The sequence below is a fragment of the Phyllobates terribilis genome, unplaced genomic scaffold (genome assembly GCF_046119375.1).
Source record: "Phyllobates terribilis strain yellow unplaced genomic scaffold, ASM4611937v1 Scaffold_1__5_contigs__length_1240528914, whole genome shotgun sequence".
In the NCBI taxonomy this organism is placed as follows: domain Eukaryota; kingdom Metazoa; phylum Chordata; class Amphibia; order Anura; family Dendrobatidae; genus Phyllobates; species Phyllobates terribilis.
The window spans coordinates 722444233-722459740 of NW_027362761.1; the positions used below are offsets into that span (position 1 = coordinate 722444233).

Consider the following 15508-nt stretch of genomic DNA (forward strand, 5'->3'; position numbering starts at 1 on the left):
TCATAGGCCTTGTTGACCTCGCTCCAAATGTAAAGTTTATGGTTGTGGCCAAAAAGTTCAATTTTGGTCTCATCACTCCAAATAACCTTGTTCCAGAGGTTTTGAAGCTTGTGTCTGTGCTGTTTGGCGTATTGTACGCGAGATACTTTGTGGCATTTGCGCAGTAATGGCTTTCTTCTGGCGACTCGACCATGCAGCCCATTTTTCAAGTGCCTCCTTATTATGCATCATATTCTCTGAAACAAGGCCAAGAAAGTAAAAATTCTGCCGCGGTATGTAAACTTTTGAGCACAACTGTATACATACAGGTGCATCTCACTAATTTAGAATATAATCAAAAAGTTAACTTATTTCAGTTCTTCAATACAAAAAGTGAAACTCATTATATAGAGTCATTACAGACAGAGTGATCTATTTCAAATGTTTATTTCTGTTAATGTTGATGATTACGACTTACATGCTATGGGGCCCATGAACAGAGGAGTCCGATGCCAGCGGCCTATCCTTAGGATAGGTCATCAATGTCTGATCGATCGGGGCCCGACACCCAGCACACCCGCCGATCAACTGTTTCCGGTGTCAGTGGCCGCTGGACGGAACTGGTCAATTGTGGAGCAGCTCCATCTTCTGATAGTGGCCGTGGAAGGATACAGCACATCCGCCTCCTATTGATTTGCTGATCGGCGGGGGTGTTGGGTGCCGAGTGTTCATCAGACATTGATAACCTATACTACGGATAGGTCATCACTGATTAAGTAGTGGACAGACTCTTTAAAGAGCCAAAAGAACAAACTAGCACATGGTTTCTTAATCTGTTCATGATCAACTTTTGGGGCAACACCAACTACAGTCTTCCAGGAAATGTTTAGAGATGTGTACTGTCTTTCTTCACCATAAATCTCCCATTTAAAGAGAGCCCACAAGTTCTCAATTGGGTTTAGGTCAGGTGATGATGGAACCCTTGTCATTCTTCTTTCATCTTTAAAGGCCCTTACTGACTTGCTAAGCAATGGACACTTGGATATGCATGCAATGGAGCATTGTCCTGCATAAAAATCATGATTTTCTTGATGCAGACTTTTTCCTGTACCACTGCTTGAAGAAAATGTCTTCTAAAAACAGGCAGTATGCTTGAGAGTTAAATTTGAGTCCATCTTCAGCTCAAAAAGATCCAACTAGCTCATCTGTAAGAATACAAGACCATAGCAGTACCCCACCCTCCACCTTGCTGGTATCTGATTCAAAGTGAAGGACTGTGCCAGTTACTGATCCAGCCATGGGCCCATCCATTTAATTTCATCCTTGAATAAAACTTTTGAAAAAAAATTGTGTTCAGATATTTCTTCACCCAGTCTTGATCTTCATGTTCCAACTTCTGTGTATTGTTCAGTGGTGGTCTGGTTTCAGCCTCCCTTACTTTGGCCATGTCTCTGAGCACTGAACACCTTTTACTTCTGGGCCCTCCAGGGAGGTTGCAGTTTTGGAGTATGACAGCACAAAAGGATAATGGGTACTACTTGTACATTTGAGTCTTCTTAAATCTTTGGCAGTTATTCTGCATCTTTTTTTCTCAACACGTTTTTGCAAACCGGTTAACGATTTGTAACAAAACTTTTCATGGTTCTGTGATCACGACCCAATAGCTTAGCAATTTCAAGAGTGCTGTATCTCTCTGTAAGAAGTCTTAGAATTTTTGACTTTACGGAGTCAGTTAAATCTCTTTTTTGACACATTTTGCATGAAAAAAAAACAAGCCGCCTAATAATTCTGCACTTTCATAAAGGTGGGTTGTATCCTTAGGCCACAACCTCCCTCAATACTCATCACCTGATCGGATTCATCCAATAAATAATCAAATTAATTAACTTGGAGTTGGGAAATACACAGAAAAATTATATGATCTAAACAGACACTTTCCTAATAATTCTGCATGCCATGTATGTAATTTTTAGCATATAAAAAAACAAAACAAAACAAAAAAAAGACTTATTTGATTATATTCAGAACTATTACTTGAATTTCCAGTGTCACAATGCAAAAATGTGAAATAGGTCCATAACCTATCATGCCCCATTAGAACACTATGTTCTGTGGTAGACTTTTAGGCCCATGGCAAAGATGCAACTGCTACCTCTGCACCCCCTATAACAATTACATTATATGGTCAGTATTATTTTTAAGTATTTGTTTATTTTATATCAGAATAAGCAGATCTACAAATGTAAAAGCTTTTTATACAGAATTGCTAACATTGAAGAATCTGATCTAGTCAAAACCTAAATCACTTACCATTTCACAGTCTAAAGCAAACACACCGGGACTTCCTTCAGATGTATTTAATTTCTCAAAAGTCTTCACAAAGCCAACCAAATTATCCTTACGTCCATCTTGCACATGTTGCTGTAAAATAAAAATACAAAAACAGATCTAATAAGCAAAAATATTTCACCAAACCAAATAAATTGCCTCCCAACACAAAGGCCATTCTAGTTTTCACATATTAACCCCTTAAGGACCTTGTGTTTTTGCGTTTTCGTTTTTTGCTCCCCTTCTTCCCAGAGCCATAGCCTTTTTATTTTTCATTCAATATGGCCACGTGAGGGCTTATTTTTTGCGGGACGAGCTGTACTTTTAAACGCATCACTGGTTTTACCATATCGTGTGCTGGAAAATGGGAAAAATTTCCAAGTGCGTTGAAATTGCAAAAAAAAAAAAATGCAATTCCAAAGTTATTTTTTGGGTTGTTTTTTTTTTACCACGTTCACTGAATGCTAAACCTGACCAGCCATCATTATTCTCCAGGTCATTACGAGTTCATAGACACCAAACATGTATAGGTTATTTTTTATTTAAGTGGTGAAAAAAAATCCAGTTCACTTAAAAAAAAAAAATGGCAGCATTTTCCTGAGGGCTGGGTGAGGGCTTATTTTTTGCGCGCCAGGCTGACGTTTTTATTGATACCATTTTGGGGTAGATTTGATGTTTTGATCGCCCATTATTGCATTTTATTGCAATGTTGCAGCAACCAAAAAAACGTAATTCTGGCGTTTAGAATTTTTTTCTCGTTACGCCGTTTACTGATCGGATTAATTCTTTTTTTATATTGATAGATCGGGTGATTCTGAACACAGAAATACCAAATATGTGTATGTGGGAATTTTTTTTATTATTTTATTTTGAATGGGGCAAAAGGGGGGTGATTTAAACTTTTATATTTTTAAAACCATTTTTTTTTTTTTTAACACTTTCTGCATGCTCCAATAGTCTCCATAGAAGACTAGAAGCTGCAGTTTCCTGATCGTTTCTACTGCATACAGGCGACGAGCAGATCCCCTGTATGCAGGAGAAATGCTCCTGTGCAATGAGCGCCGACCACTAGGTGGCGCTCATAGCTAGCGAGACATGACATAACCACAGGGGTCTGATGCAGACCCCGGGTTGCTATGCGCACCCATCAGTGACCCGCGATCACGTGACGGGGGTCACTGATGGGTGGGGTAAATGACGTGCATCCGGTTTGCGCGAGTTAAATGCTGCTGTCAGAGATGGACAGCGGCGTTTAACTGGTTAACAGCGGCGGTTGGATCGTGATTCCACCCACGGCTGTTGCGGGCACATGTCAGCTGTAAGAATCAGCTGACATGTGCCCGGTTCAGTGCGGGCTCACCGCCGCAGCCCTCACTGAACCGGGGGTGATGGCCTGGGGCGTACTAATATGCCTCAGGCTTTAAAGGGGTTAAAAAAAATAATTTAAAAAGTCACATATATAATATCAATGAAATACAGAAAATATATAATTGAATTGAAGGGATATTGAATGCCAATAAACAAATTAATTGACCTATTAGTATATCCTGTCATAACTGTAAACCACTAAATGAACAGCTTTAGAGAACAGTAAACCTGGATATGAATCATAAAAGTTTAACCCATTCATGACATATGACGTACATTTACATTGCCTTTGATGCGGGTTCGCACGCCGAGTCTGCATCTTTCCCTGCTCATGATGGCTGATTTAATCAGACATCATGTGCCTTCAACAGCCACGGGTGTTTTCAAAACTACACCCCTTACGATATTTGTCTAGTGGTATAGTAACCATTTTGACTCCTTAGGTGTTTTTCAGAAATTAATGTGCAGTGGATGTTAGGCACTAAAATGGCTTATTTGCAATTTTCGCTCTGACATATTGTGTCTAGCTTATCCTTATACAGGCGGACACCACATAATTGTTAAAAACAGGACCTTTCATCAAATTTTTCATGTTGAACTGGACACACCACGTAATAGTGGCTGTAGAACAGAATACATTTTTTTTTTTATTTTACTCCTCCGTTGCGGAGGTATTAGCAATCAAAGTAAGGCTTAGTGCACACAATGCAGAAATGAAGCAGAAATTTTCCTGAGCATTTCTGCATCTCCTTGGCAGAAAAACGCATGCGTTTTTGAAGCGTATTTGCATGCGGATTTGCCATGCGTTTTTCCAATGCATTGTATAGGCAAATACGCATGCAGAAACGCACAAGAATTGGTCATGTCCGTATTTTTTCTGCGAGTAAAATCCGCACAGAAGAAATCCGGACCATGTGCACAGAACTAGCAGAATGTCATAGGAAGTCATGGGATAAGGTATGCAATGCGTTTCTGGAGCGTTTCTGCGCTGCAAATGCGCACCAAAAACGCATCGTGGGCACACAGCCTAATTGGCACCCAATGTGTTAACATCCACTTGGATAACTAAAGTTATCATATAACATCTGGTACAGGGAGAAAATTTACACAGCCCTAGTAAAAAGTATCTGGTAACCAGGGCTATGGAGTCGGTAAGCCAAACCTCCGACTCCTCAATTTCCATGACTCCGACTCCCTCATACATGGCTCATGTTTAAGTGGTAAATTTACTGTAGCACAGATTCATCTCAGCTAAAAGTCTAGACCCTTAGATCAGGGATAGGACAGACATTTATAGGACATTTCATAACTTTCCCAAATTCTCATGAAAAAATATTCCCCACAAACTGCATTGAACTACTGTACCCAATTTATTATATATTTTAGGAGTTGGAGTCGGTCCATTTTATACCGATTCCACAGCCCTCCTGGTGACACCCACTTGGGCTTAACTAAAGTTAGAAAAAAAAAAAATTAGAAAAAACTTTTTGACAGTTAGGGTGATTAATGAGTGGAACAGGCTGCCACGAGAGGTGGTGAGTTCCCCTTCAATGGACGTCTTCAAACAGAGGCTGGACAGACATCTGTCTGAGATGATCTAGTGAATCCTGCTTTGAGCAGGGGGTTGGACCAGATGACCCAGGAGGTCCCTTCCAACTCTACCATTCTATGATTCTATAAAGTTAACTCATTAGGTGCCAAATACTTTGATTGCTAATAACGCTGCTACAGAGAGGCGAGACATAATTTTTTTTTTCCATCCTGCAGTCCAGTCCTGGATTTAATTTTATTCTTGTGCAACACAGTCCTAATGTCCTATTACTTTGTATAGCTCTTTCTGTGGGTAAGAAGGTGTCCAGTGTTCACACCACGGGAAACAGAATTAGGGTTTTAACCCCTTACTGACACTGTCAGTAATAGTACATCCTGGTGCCCTGGGACTTATGGACCAGGTACGTACTATTACGCACAATGCCATCGCGTCCGCACACAAGCTGTGGGGGGCGATCGCTGCCGGGTGTCCGCTGATTCTCACAGCTGACACCCGATGCTATGTGCCAGGAGCGGTCAAGCACCTCTCCCGGCACATTAACCCACGAAATGCTGTGATCGAAGTCAATTGCAGCATTCTGGAAGCAAGGGGAGGTAAGCGCAACCTACTTACCTCCTCTCCGGCGTACTGCGGTGTCTGTGCTGGGTCCCGGTAGTTGTCATGGTGACCTGATGTCGTCATGGCGACATCTAGGTCACCAGGCAGCAGAAAGTTACTTTGATCATGTGCAGTGCGTGATCAAAGTAACCTCTGAGTGTGCGGCGCTGACAGGCAGAATAGTATAGAGATGCTGCTGCATCTCTACGCTATGCAAGTGATCAGCCTGCAAAAAATGAAATCCCATGGCGGGACAAAGTTTAAAAGTAAAAAAAAAAAAATATCTATCTATCTATCTATCTATCTATCTATCCACACACACTGTACCCATAAATAAATATTATGAAGAAAAAAAAATCAAAAAACACAATAAAAGGTACACATATTTGGTAATCACCGCATCCGGAACGACCTGACCTATAAAATTGTCCTACTAGTTAACCCCTTTTAATGAACACGGTAAAAAAAATAAATAAATAAACAAAGCAAAAAACTATGCTTTATCATCATACCGCCAAACAAAAAATGTAATAAAAAGCGATCAAAAAGACAAATGTAAATAAAAATGGTACCGCTGAAAACGTCATCTTGTCCCGCAAAAAACAAGTCGCCATACAGTTCCATCAGCCGAAAAATAAAAAAAGTTAAAGCTTTCAGAATAAAGCGATACAAAAAATATCTTTTCTCTATAAAAGTTTTTATTGTGTAAAAGCGGCAAAAAACATAAAAACGATATAAATGTGGTACTGCTGCAAAAGTACTGATCCGAAGAATGAAGCTACCTGATCAATTTTACCACACGCGGAACGGCATAAAAAAAAAAAAAAAAAAAAACACGATTCCTGAATTGTAGGTTTTTGTTTATTCTGCCTCCCAAAAATCGGAGTAGAAAGCGATCAACTTGTTCCGCAAAAAACAAGCCCTTACTTGACTCTGTTGGCCAAAATATGCAAAAATTATAGCGCTCAAAATACGGCAATGCAAAAACTAGTCTTTGCAAAAAAAAGGGTATTTTAGTGTGTGACAGCTGTCAGTCATAAAATTGGATATGAATCTGGTATCGCTGTAATCGCACCAACCCGAAGAATAAAGTCATCTAATCACTTATACCGCACCAGGTATACGGCTGTGCGCGGGCTAGGGTCGGGGCTGTGCGCGGGCTAGGGTCGGGGCTGTGCTGGGATTTTTTCAAAAGTAAAGAAAAAAAATATGACGATGATATGGCGACCAGTGTTGAGCGCAAGTGCTCGCTACTTGAGTTTGCATCGGGTGCTCGGGTATGCACAGAGTATCGTGGGAGCTTGACTGACATACTCGAGTCTCCGCCCCATATGTTTCGCTGCTGTTATACAGCCAAAAAAACCTCGCGGGGATTGTTTGCCATTCATGAGCAATCCCCGCATGTTTTTTTTTTGGGTGTCTAATAACAGTGAAACATGCAGGGCGGGGACTCGAGCATCCGCGATACACAGTGCATACCAGAGTACCCGATGTAAACTCAAGTAGCGAGCACTTGCGCTCAAGACTAATGACAACTTAGAATTTGATAACATTAAATCATCATATTGAATGTGTCGTACCTCTGGGTTCAAAATGTTCACTATAACCCTTGTTAACCCCTTAAGCCCCGCGGGTGGTTTGCACGTTAATGACCGGGCCAATTTTTACAATTCTGACCACTGTCACTTTATGAGGTAATTACTCTCGAACGCTTCAACGGATCCCCCTGATTCTGAGATTGTTTTTTCGTGACATATTGTACTTCATGATTGTGGAAAAATTTCTTCGATATCACTTGCGTTTATTTGTGAAAAAAACGGAAATTTGGCGAAAATTTTGAAAATTTTGCAATTTTCAAAATTTGAATTTTTAAGCCCTGAAATCAGAGCGATATGTCACACAAAAGAGTTAATAAATAACATTTCCCACATGTCTACTTTACATCAGCACAATTTTGGAACCAAATTTTTTTTTTGTTAGGGAGCTATAAGGGTTAAAAGTTGACCAGCGATTTCTCATTTTTCCAACAAAATTTACAAAACCATTTTTTTAGGGACCACATCACATTTGAAGTCACTTTGAGAGGTCTTTATGACAGAAAATACCCAAAAGTGACACCATTCTAAAAACTGCACCCCTCAAGGTGCTCAAAACCACATTCAAGAACTTTATTAACCCTTCAGGTGCTTCACAGGAATTTTTTGAATGTGGAAGAAAAAAATGAACATTTAACTTTTTTCACAAAAATGTTAATTTAGACCCAATTTTTTTTATTTTCACAGGGGTAACAAGAAAAAATGGACCCCAAAATTTGTTGTGCAATTTCCCCTGGGCACGCAGATACCCAATATTTGGGGAAAAAATACTGTTTGGGCGCACGGCAGGGCTCGGAAGGGAAGGAGCGCTATTTGACTTTTTGATTGTAAAATTTGCTTGAATAATTAGCGGACGCCATGTTGTGTTTGGAGAGCCCATGTGTGCCCAAACTTTGGAGCTCCCCCACAAGTAACCCCATTTTGGAAACTAGACCCCCCAAGGCACCTTTCTAGATGCATAGTGAGCACTTGGAACCCCCAGGTGCTTCACAAATTGATTCGTAATAATGAAAAAGTGAAAAAAAAAACACTTTTTCATTTTTACGAATCAATTTGTGAAGCACCTAGGGGATCCAAGTGCTCACTATGCATCTAGATAGGTGCCTTGGGGGGTCTAGTTTCCAAAATGGGGTCACTTGTGGGGGAGCTCCAATGTTTGGACACACAGGGACTCTCTAAATGCAACATGGTATCCGCTAACAAATTGAATGGAAAATCGGCTCAAATTGTTAGCGGACGCCACATTGCGTTTGGAGAGCCCCTCTGTGCCCAAACTTTGGAGCTCCCCCACAAGTGACCCCATTTTGGAAACTAGACCCCCCAAGGCACCTTTCTAGATGCATAGTGAGCACTTGGAACCCCCAGGTGCTTCACAAATTGATTCGTAATAATGAAAAAGTGAAAAAAAAAAACACTTTTTCATTTTTACGAATTAATTTGTGAAGCACCTAGGGGTTCCAAGTGCTCACTATGCATCTAGATAGGTGCCTTGGGGGGTCTAGTTTCCAAAATGGGGTCACTTGTGGAGGAGCTCCAATGTTTGGGCACACAGGGACTCTCCAAATGCAACATGGTATCCGCTAACAATTTGAGCCGACAATTTGTTAGCGGATATCATGTTGCATTTGGAGAGTCCCTGTGTGCTCAAACATTGGAGCTCCCCCACAAGTGACCCCATTTTGGAAACTAGACCCCCCAAGGCACCTATCTAGATTCATAGTGAGCACTTGGAACCCCAGGTGCTTCACAAATTGATTCATAAAAATGAAAAAGTGTTTTTTTTTTCACTTTTTCATTTTTACGAATCAATTTGTGAAGCACCTGGGGGTTCCAAGTGCTCACTATGCATCTAGAAAGGTGCCTTGGGGGGTCTAGTTTCCAAAATGGGGTCACTTGTGGGGGAGCTCCAAAGTTTGGGCACAGAGGGGCTCTCCAAACGCAATGTGGCGTCCGCTAACAATTTGAGCCGATTTTCCATTCAATTTGTTAGCGGATACCATGTTGCATTTAGAGAGTCCCTGTGTGCCCAAACATTGGAGCTCCCCCACAAGTGACCCCATTTTGGAAACTAGACCCCCCAAGGCACCTATCTAGATTCATAGTGAGCACTTGGAACCCCAGGTGCTTCACAAATTGATTCATAAAAATGAAAAAGTGTTTTATTTTCACTTTTTCATTTTTACGAATCAATTTGTGAAGCACCTGGGGGTTCTAAGTGCTCACTATGCATCTAGATAGGTGCCTTGGGGGGTCTAGTTTCCAAAATGGGGTCACTTGTGGGGGAGCTCCAATGTTTGGACACACAGGGGCTCTCCAAACGCAACATGGCGTCCGCTAACAATTTGAGCCGATTTTCCATTCAATTTGTTAGCGGACACCATGTCGCGTTTGGAGAGCCCGTGATGTGCCTAAACAGTGGAGCTCCCCCACAAGTGTCCCCATTTTGGAAACTATACCCCTCAAAGATTTTATTAAGGTGTATAGTGAACATTTTGAACCCAGAGGTACGGCACATTATTTGTTTACATTAGGTCATCATATTGAATAAGTTTTCATTATTCTTGAGCGCAAGTGCTCGCTACTTGAGTTTGCATCGGGTACTCAGGTATGCACCATGTACAGCGTGTGCTCGAGTGACATGCTCGAGTCCCTGCTCCGCATGTTTCACGGTTATTAGACACCCAAAAAAAAACATGCGGGGATCGCTCGTGCATGGCAGGCAATCCCCGTAAAGTTTTTTGGCCGCGAAGCATATGGGGCAGAGACTCGAGCATGTCACTCAAATACCCACGATACTAAATGCATACCAGAGCACCCGATGCAAACTCAAGTAGCGAGCACTTGCTCTCAACACTAGTCGCCATATCGTCATCTTTTTTTCTTACTTTTGAAAAAAATCCCAACCCCAGCCCTAACCCTAGCACAACCCTAGCCCCAGCACAACCCTAGCCCCAGCACAACCCTAGCCCCAGCACAACCCTAGCCCCAGCACAACCCTAGCCCCAAACCCAGCCCTAACCCTAGCCCAATCCTAACTCAAGAGTTTATTTTTGACGCCGTTCCTTGTGCGGTATAAGTGATTAGACGACTTTATTCTTCGGGTCGGTGTGATTACAGCAATGCCAGAATCATATGGGGTTTTTATGACTGACAGCTGTCACACACTAAAAGACGCATTTTTTGTAAAATCTAGTTTTTGCATCGCCATATTTTGAGAGCTATAATTTTTCCAAATTTTGGCAGACAGTCATGTGACGGCTCGTTTTTTGCGGGATGACTTGACGTTGTTATTGGTGCCATTTTCAGGCACGTGACATTTTTTGATCGCTTTCTATTCCGATTTTTGGGAGGCAGAATAAACAAAAACCAACAATTCAGGAATTGTTTTTTTTTTTTTTTTCTTATTCTGTTCCGCGTGTGGTAAAATTGATGAGGCAGCTTTACTCTTCGGGTCAGTACGTTTACAGCGGTACCACATTTGTATAATTTTTCTATGTTTTGGCGCTTATACACAATAAAAGCTATTTTATAGAAAAAAATATTTTTTAGTATCGCTTTATTCTGAGAGCTATAACTTTTTTATTTTTCGGCTGATGGAGCTATATGGCGGCTTGTTTTTTGCGGGACGAGATGACGTTTTCAGCGGTATCATTTTTATTTATATGCGTCTTTTTGATCGCGTGTTATTCCACTTTTTGTTTGGCGGTATGGTGATAAAGCATTGTTTTTTGCTTGTTTTTTTTTTTTTTTTTTTTACCGTGTTCACTGAAGGGGTTAACTAGTGGGACAGTTTTATAGGTCAGGTTGTTCCGGACGCGGCGATACCAAATATGTGTACTTTTATTGTTTTTTTTTTATTTTTTTTATAATAATATTTATTGATGGGTACATTATATTTTTATTTTTGGTGTATTATTTTTTTTTATTTTTTTATAATATTTTTGCACATTTTTTTTTTTTTTTTTTCCACTTTCACACAGTTTATACACTTTATTACTTTGTCCCACTCTGGGACTTTCACTTTTTTTTTTCTGATCGCCTGCATGGCACAGGAATGGAGCACCATCCCTATGCCATGAAGGCTGTCAGAAGTGCACAGTGTGAAGATTGCTTGGAGATGCACTGCGCATGTCCAAGCAATCTTCCTGCTCTCTGGTGACCCGGATGTTGTCATGACGACATCGGGTCGTCATGGCAACACCCGGGAAGCCTTTGCAGACTGCGCTGGAAGCCGGAAGAGGAGGTGAGTATCGGCGATCACCTCCCCTTGCCCCCGCAATGCCGCGATCGACTTCGATCGCAGCATCGCGGGGGTTAATGTGCTGGGAGCGGTGCGTGACCGCTCCCTGCACATAGTACCGGGTGTCAGCTGTGACAATCAGCTGACACCCGGCGGCGATCGCGCCCGCACAGCCTGTGTGCGCGCGCGATCGCCATGACGTACTAATACGGGTCTGGCTCTTAAGTCCCAGGGCACAGACGCGTATTAGTACGTCAGATGTTATTAAGGGGTTAAAATCCTTGAGGGGTGTAGTTTCCAAAATGGGGTCACTTGTGGGGGGGGGGTTCCACTATTTAGGCGCATCAGGGGCTCTCCAAATGCGACATGGCGTCCGCTCTCAATTCCAGCCAATTTTGCGTTCAAAAAGTCACACAGTGCTCCTTCTCTTCTGAACCCTGCTGAGTGACCAAACCGTGTATTTTCCCCACATACGGGGTATCGGCATACTCAAGAGAAATTGCACAACAGTTTTTGGGGTCCATTTTCTCCTATTACCCTAGTGAAACTAAAAAATTTGGGGCTAATTTTTGTGGAAAAAGTTATTTTTTTCTTTTCACAGCTCTACGTTATAAACTTCTGTGAAGCACCTAGGCATTCAGAGTGCTCACCACACATCTAGATAAGTTCTCTGAGGGGTCTAGTTTCCAAAATGGGGTCAGTTGTGAGCGGTTTCCACTGTTTAGACACATCAGGGGCTCTCCAAACGCAACATGGTGTACGCTAATTATTCAAGCAAATTTTACATTCAAAAAGTCAAATGGCGCTCCTTCCCTTCCGAACCCAGCCGTGCGCCCAAACAGTGATTTTTACCCACATATGGGGTATCGGGGTGCTCAGGAGGAATTACACAACAAATTTTGTGGTCCATTTGTTTCCGCATACCATTGTGAAAATAAAAAAATTAGGGTCTAAAATAACATTTTTGTGAAAAAAGTGAAATGTTCAATTTTTACTTCCACATTCCAAAAATTCCGGTGAAGCACCTGAAGGGTTAATAAACTTCTTGAATGTTGTTTTGAGCACCCTGAGGGGTGCAGTTTTTAGAATGGTGTCACTTTTGGGTATTTTCTGTCATAAAGGCCCCTCAAAGTCACTTCAAATGTGATGTGGTCTCTAAAAAAATGTTTTGGTAAATTTAGTTGTAAGAATGAGAAATCGCTGGTCAACATTTAACCCTTATAACTTCCTAACAAAAAAAAATTTACGTTCCAAAATTGTGCTGATGTAAAGTAGACATGTGGGAAATGTTATTTATTAACTATTTTGTGTGACATATCTCTCTGATTTAAGGGCATGAAAATTCAAAATTTGAACATTGCGAATTTTTCGCCAAATTTCCGTTTTTTTTTTTCACAAATAAACGCAAGTGATATCGAAGAAATTTTACCACTATCATTAAGTACAATATGTCACAAAAAAAACAATCTCAGAATCAGTGGGATCCGTTGAAGCGTTCCAGAGTAATTACCTCATAAAGTGACAGTGGTCAGAATTGTAAAAATTTGCCTGGTCATTATCATGCAAACCACCCTGGGGGGGTAAAGGGGTTAATATATGATGGATCACCTTATCTATTATCTTATGTGACTTGCCGTGGTTAAAACCACATTTTATTAGAAAATGTTAGTAAAACCTTCAGATGAATACTTTGGAGGTGTAGGTTCTAAAATAGTAGTCACTTTTCAGGGGTTCTACACTGGGACATCAGGGGCTCTAAAAATGCAACATGGTGCCTGAAAACCATTCCAGCAAAATCTTTGCTACAAAAGCCTAATGCCACGCTTTCCATTAGGAGCTCGCCTGTGTGCAATGGGGTAGTGTCAGACACGGTAGAAATTGCCTACCAGGTTGAGCACTCTGTTTTTCCTATTACCTCTTGTGAAAATAAAATAAAAAAAAATTTAGACAATCAAGTTATTGGCAAAAAATTAAATTTTACATTTTTTTTTTTATTGCCCACATATTATGCCGTCAAAATTGTTCGGTAGATGGATTCATGAAGTGGTGTAGTTTTCAAAAAGTCTTGAGTATTTTGCTTATTTTTTAGCATCTCAAACATTTGTAAACCTATATTAATGCCTTTAAAACGTCCTAAAAAAAGGAAATCTGAACATTTGAGTTCCTTATTTCTAAGGCCTGTATTTGAGTTAAATAGGACACAAGGGCCACGTATTTATAGTTTCATCATTTTGAAGGATGAAGGTAAACATACAGTGGTGTGAAAAAGTGTTTGCCCCCTTCCTGATTTCTTATTCTTTTGCATGTTTGTCACATTTAAAAGTTTCCGATCACAAAACAAATTTAAATATTCAACAAAGATAACACAAGTAAACACAGAATGCAGTTTTTAAATGAAGGTCTTTATTATTAAGGGAAAAAGAAATGCAAACCTTCAGGGCCCTGTGGGAAAAAGTGATTGCCCCCTAAACCTAATAACTGGTTGGGCCAGCCTTAGCGGCAACAACTGGAATCAAACGTTTGCAATAACTGGCAGTGAGTCTTTTACAACACCCTGGAGGAATTTTCCGAGCATGAACAGCTTTTTAAGTCATGCCACAGCATCTCAATCTGATTAAGGTCAGGACTGACTAGCCCACTTCAAATTCTTAATTTTGTTTTTCTTAAGCCATTCAGAGGTGGACTTGCTGGTGTGTTTTGGATCATTGTCCTGCAGCATAACCCAAGTGTGCTTCAGCTTGAGGTCACAAACAGAGGGCAGGACATTCTCCTTCAGGATTTTTTTGTAGACAGCAGAATTCATGGTTCCATTTACCACAACAAGTGTTCGAGGTAATGAAGCAGCAAAACAGCCCCAGACCATCACACTACCACCATCATATTTTACTGCTGGTATGATGTTCCTTTTCTGAAATGCTGTTACTTCTACACCAGATATAATGGAACATACACCTTCCAAAAAAGTTCAATTTTTGTCTCGTCGGTCCACAGAGTATTCTCACAAAAGTTTTGGAAATCATCAAGATGTTTTCTGGCAAAACTGAGACAAGACTTTATGTACTTTTTGCTCAGCAGTGGTTTTTGTCTTGGAACTCTGCCATACATGCCATTTTTGCCCAGTCTCTTTCTTATGGTGGAGTCATGAACACTGACCTAAACTGAGGCAAGTGAGGCCTGCAGTTCTTTGGATGTTGTTGTGCGGTGTTTTGTGACCTCTTGGAGGAGTAGTCGCTGCGTTCTTGGGGTAATTTTGGTCGGCCGTCCGGCTGAACACTCCAGGGAAGGTTCACCACTGTTCCATGTTTTCGCCATTCGTGGATAATGGCTCTCACTGTGGTTCGCTAGAGTCTCAAAGCTTTAGAAATAGCTTTATAACCTTTTCCAGACTGATGGATCTCAATTACTTTGTTTCACATTTGTTCCTGAATTTCTTTGGATTGTAGCATGATGTCTAGCTTTTGAGGATCTTTTGGTCTACTTCACTTTGTCAGGCAGGTCCTATTTAAGTGATTTTTTGAGAACAGGTGAGACAGTAATCAGGCCTGTGTGTGGCTATGGAAATTGAACTCAGCTTCCCAAAGATGTGATAAACCACAGTTAATTTATGTTTTAAGTGGGCGGCAATCACTTTTTCACACAGGGCCGTGTAGGTTTGGATTTAATTTTCCCTTAATAATAAAGACCTTTAAAAACTACATTTTGTGTTTACTTGTGTTCTCTTTGTCTAATATTTAAATGTGTTTTGTGATCTGAAACATTTTCACACCACTTTAAGTCCATCAAGTTCAACCTATAACCTAACATCAAGAAGAAAGCAAAAACTCAAAGAGGCAGATATAACTGCCCCAT

General features: G+C 40.8%; 1 protein-coding gene across 3 annotated transcripts in view; it reads right to left on the bottom strand.

The window, feature by feature from the left end:
- Positions 1-15508, bottom strand: part of REXO1 (RNA exonuclease 1 homolog) — a 152716-nt gene that overhangs the window by 36556 nt on the left and 100652 nt on the right. For all 3 annotated transcript variants that reach the window (XM_073686334.1, XM_073686332.1, XM_073686333.1), the window contains exon 12: positions 2290-2400. In XM_073686334.1, the coding sequence (XP_073542435.1) occupies positions 2290-2400 (111 nt within the window). The remainder of the gene's footprint in view (positions 1-2289; positions 2401-15508) is intronic.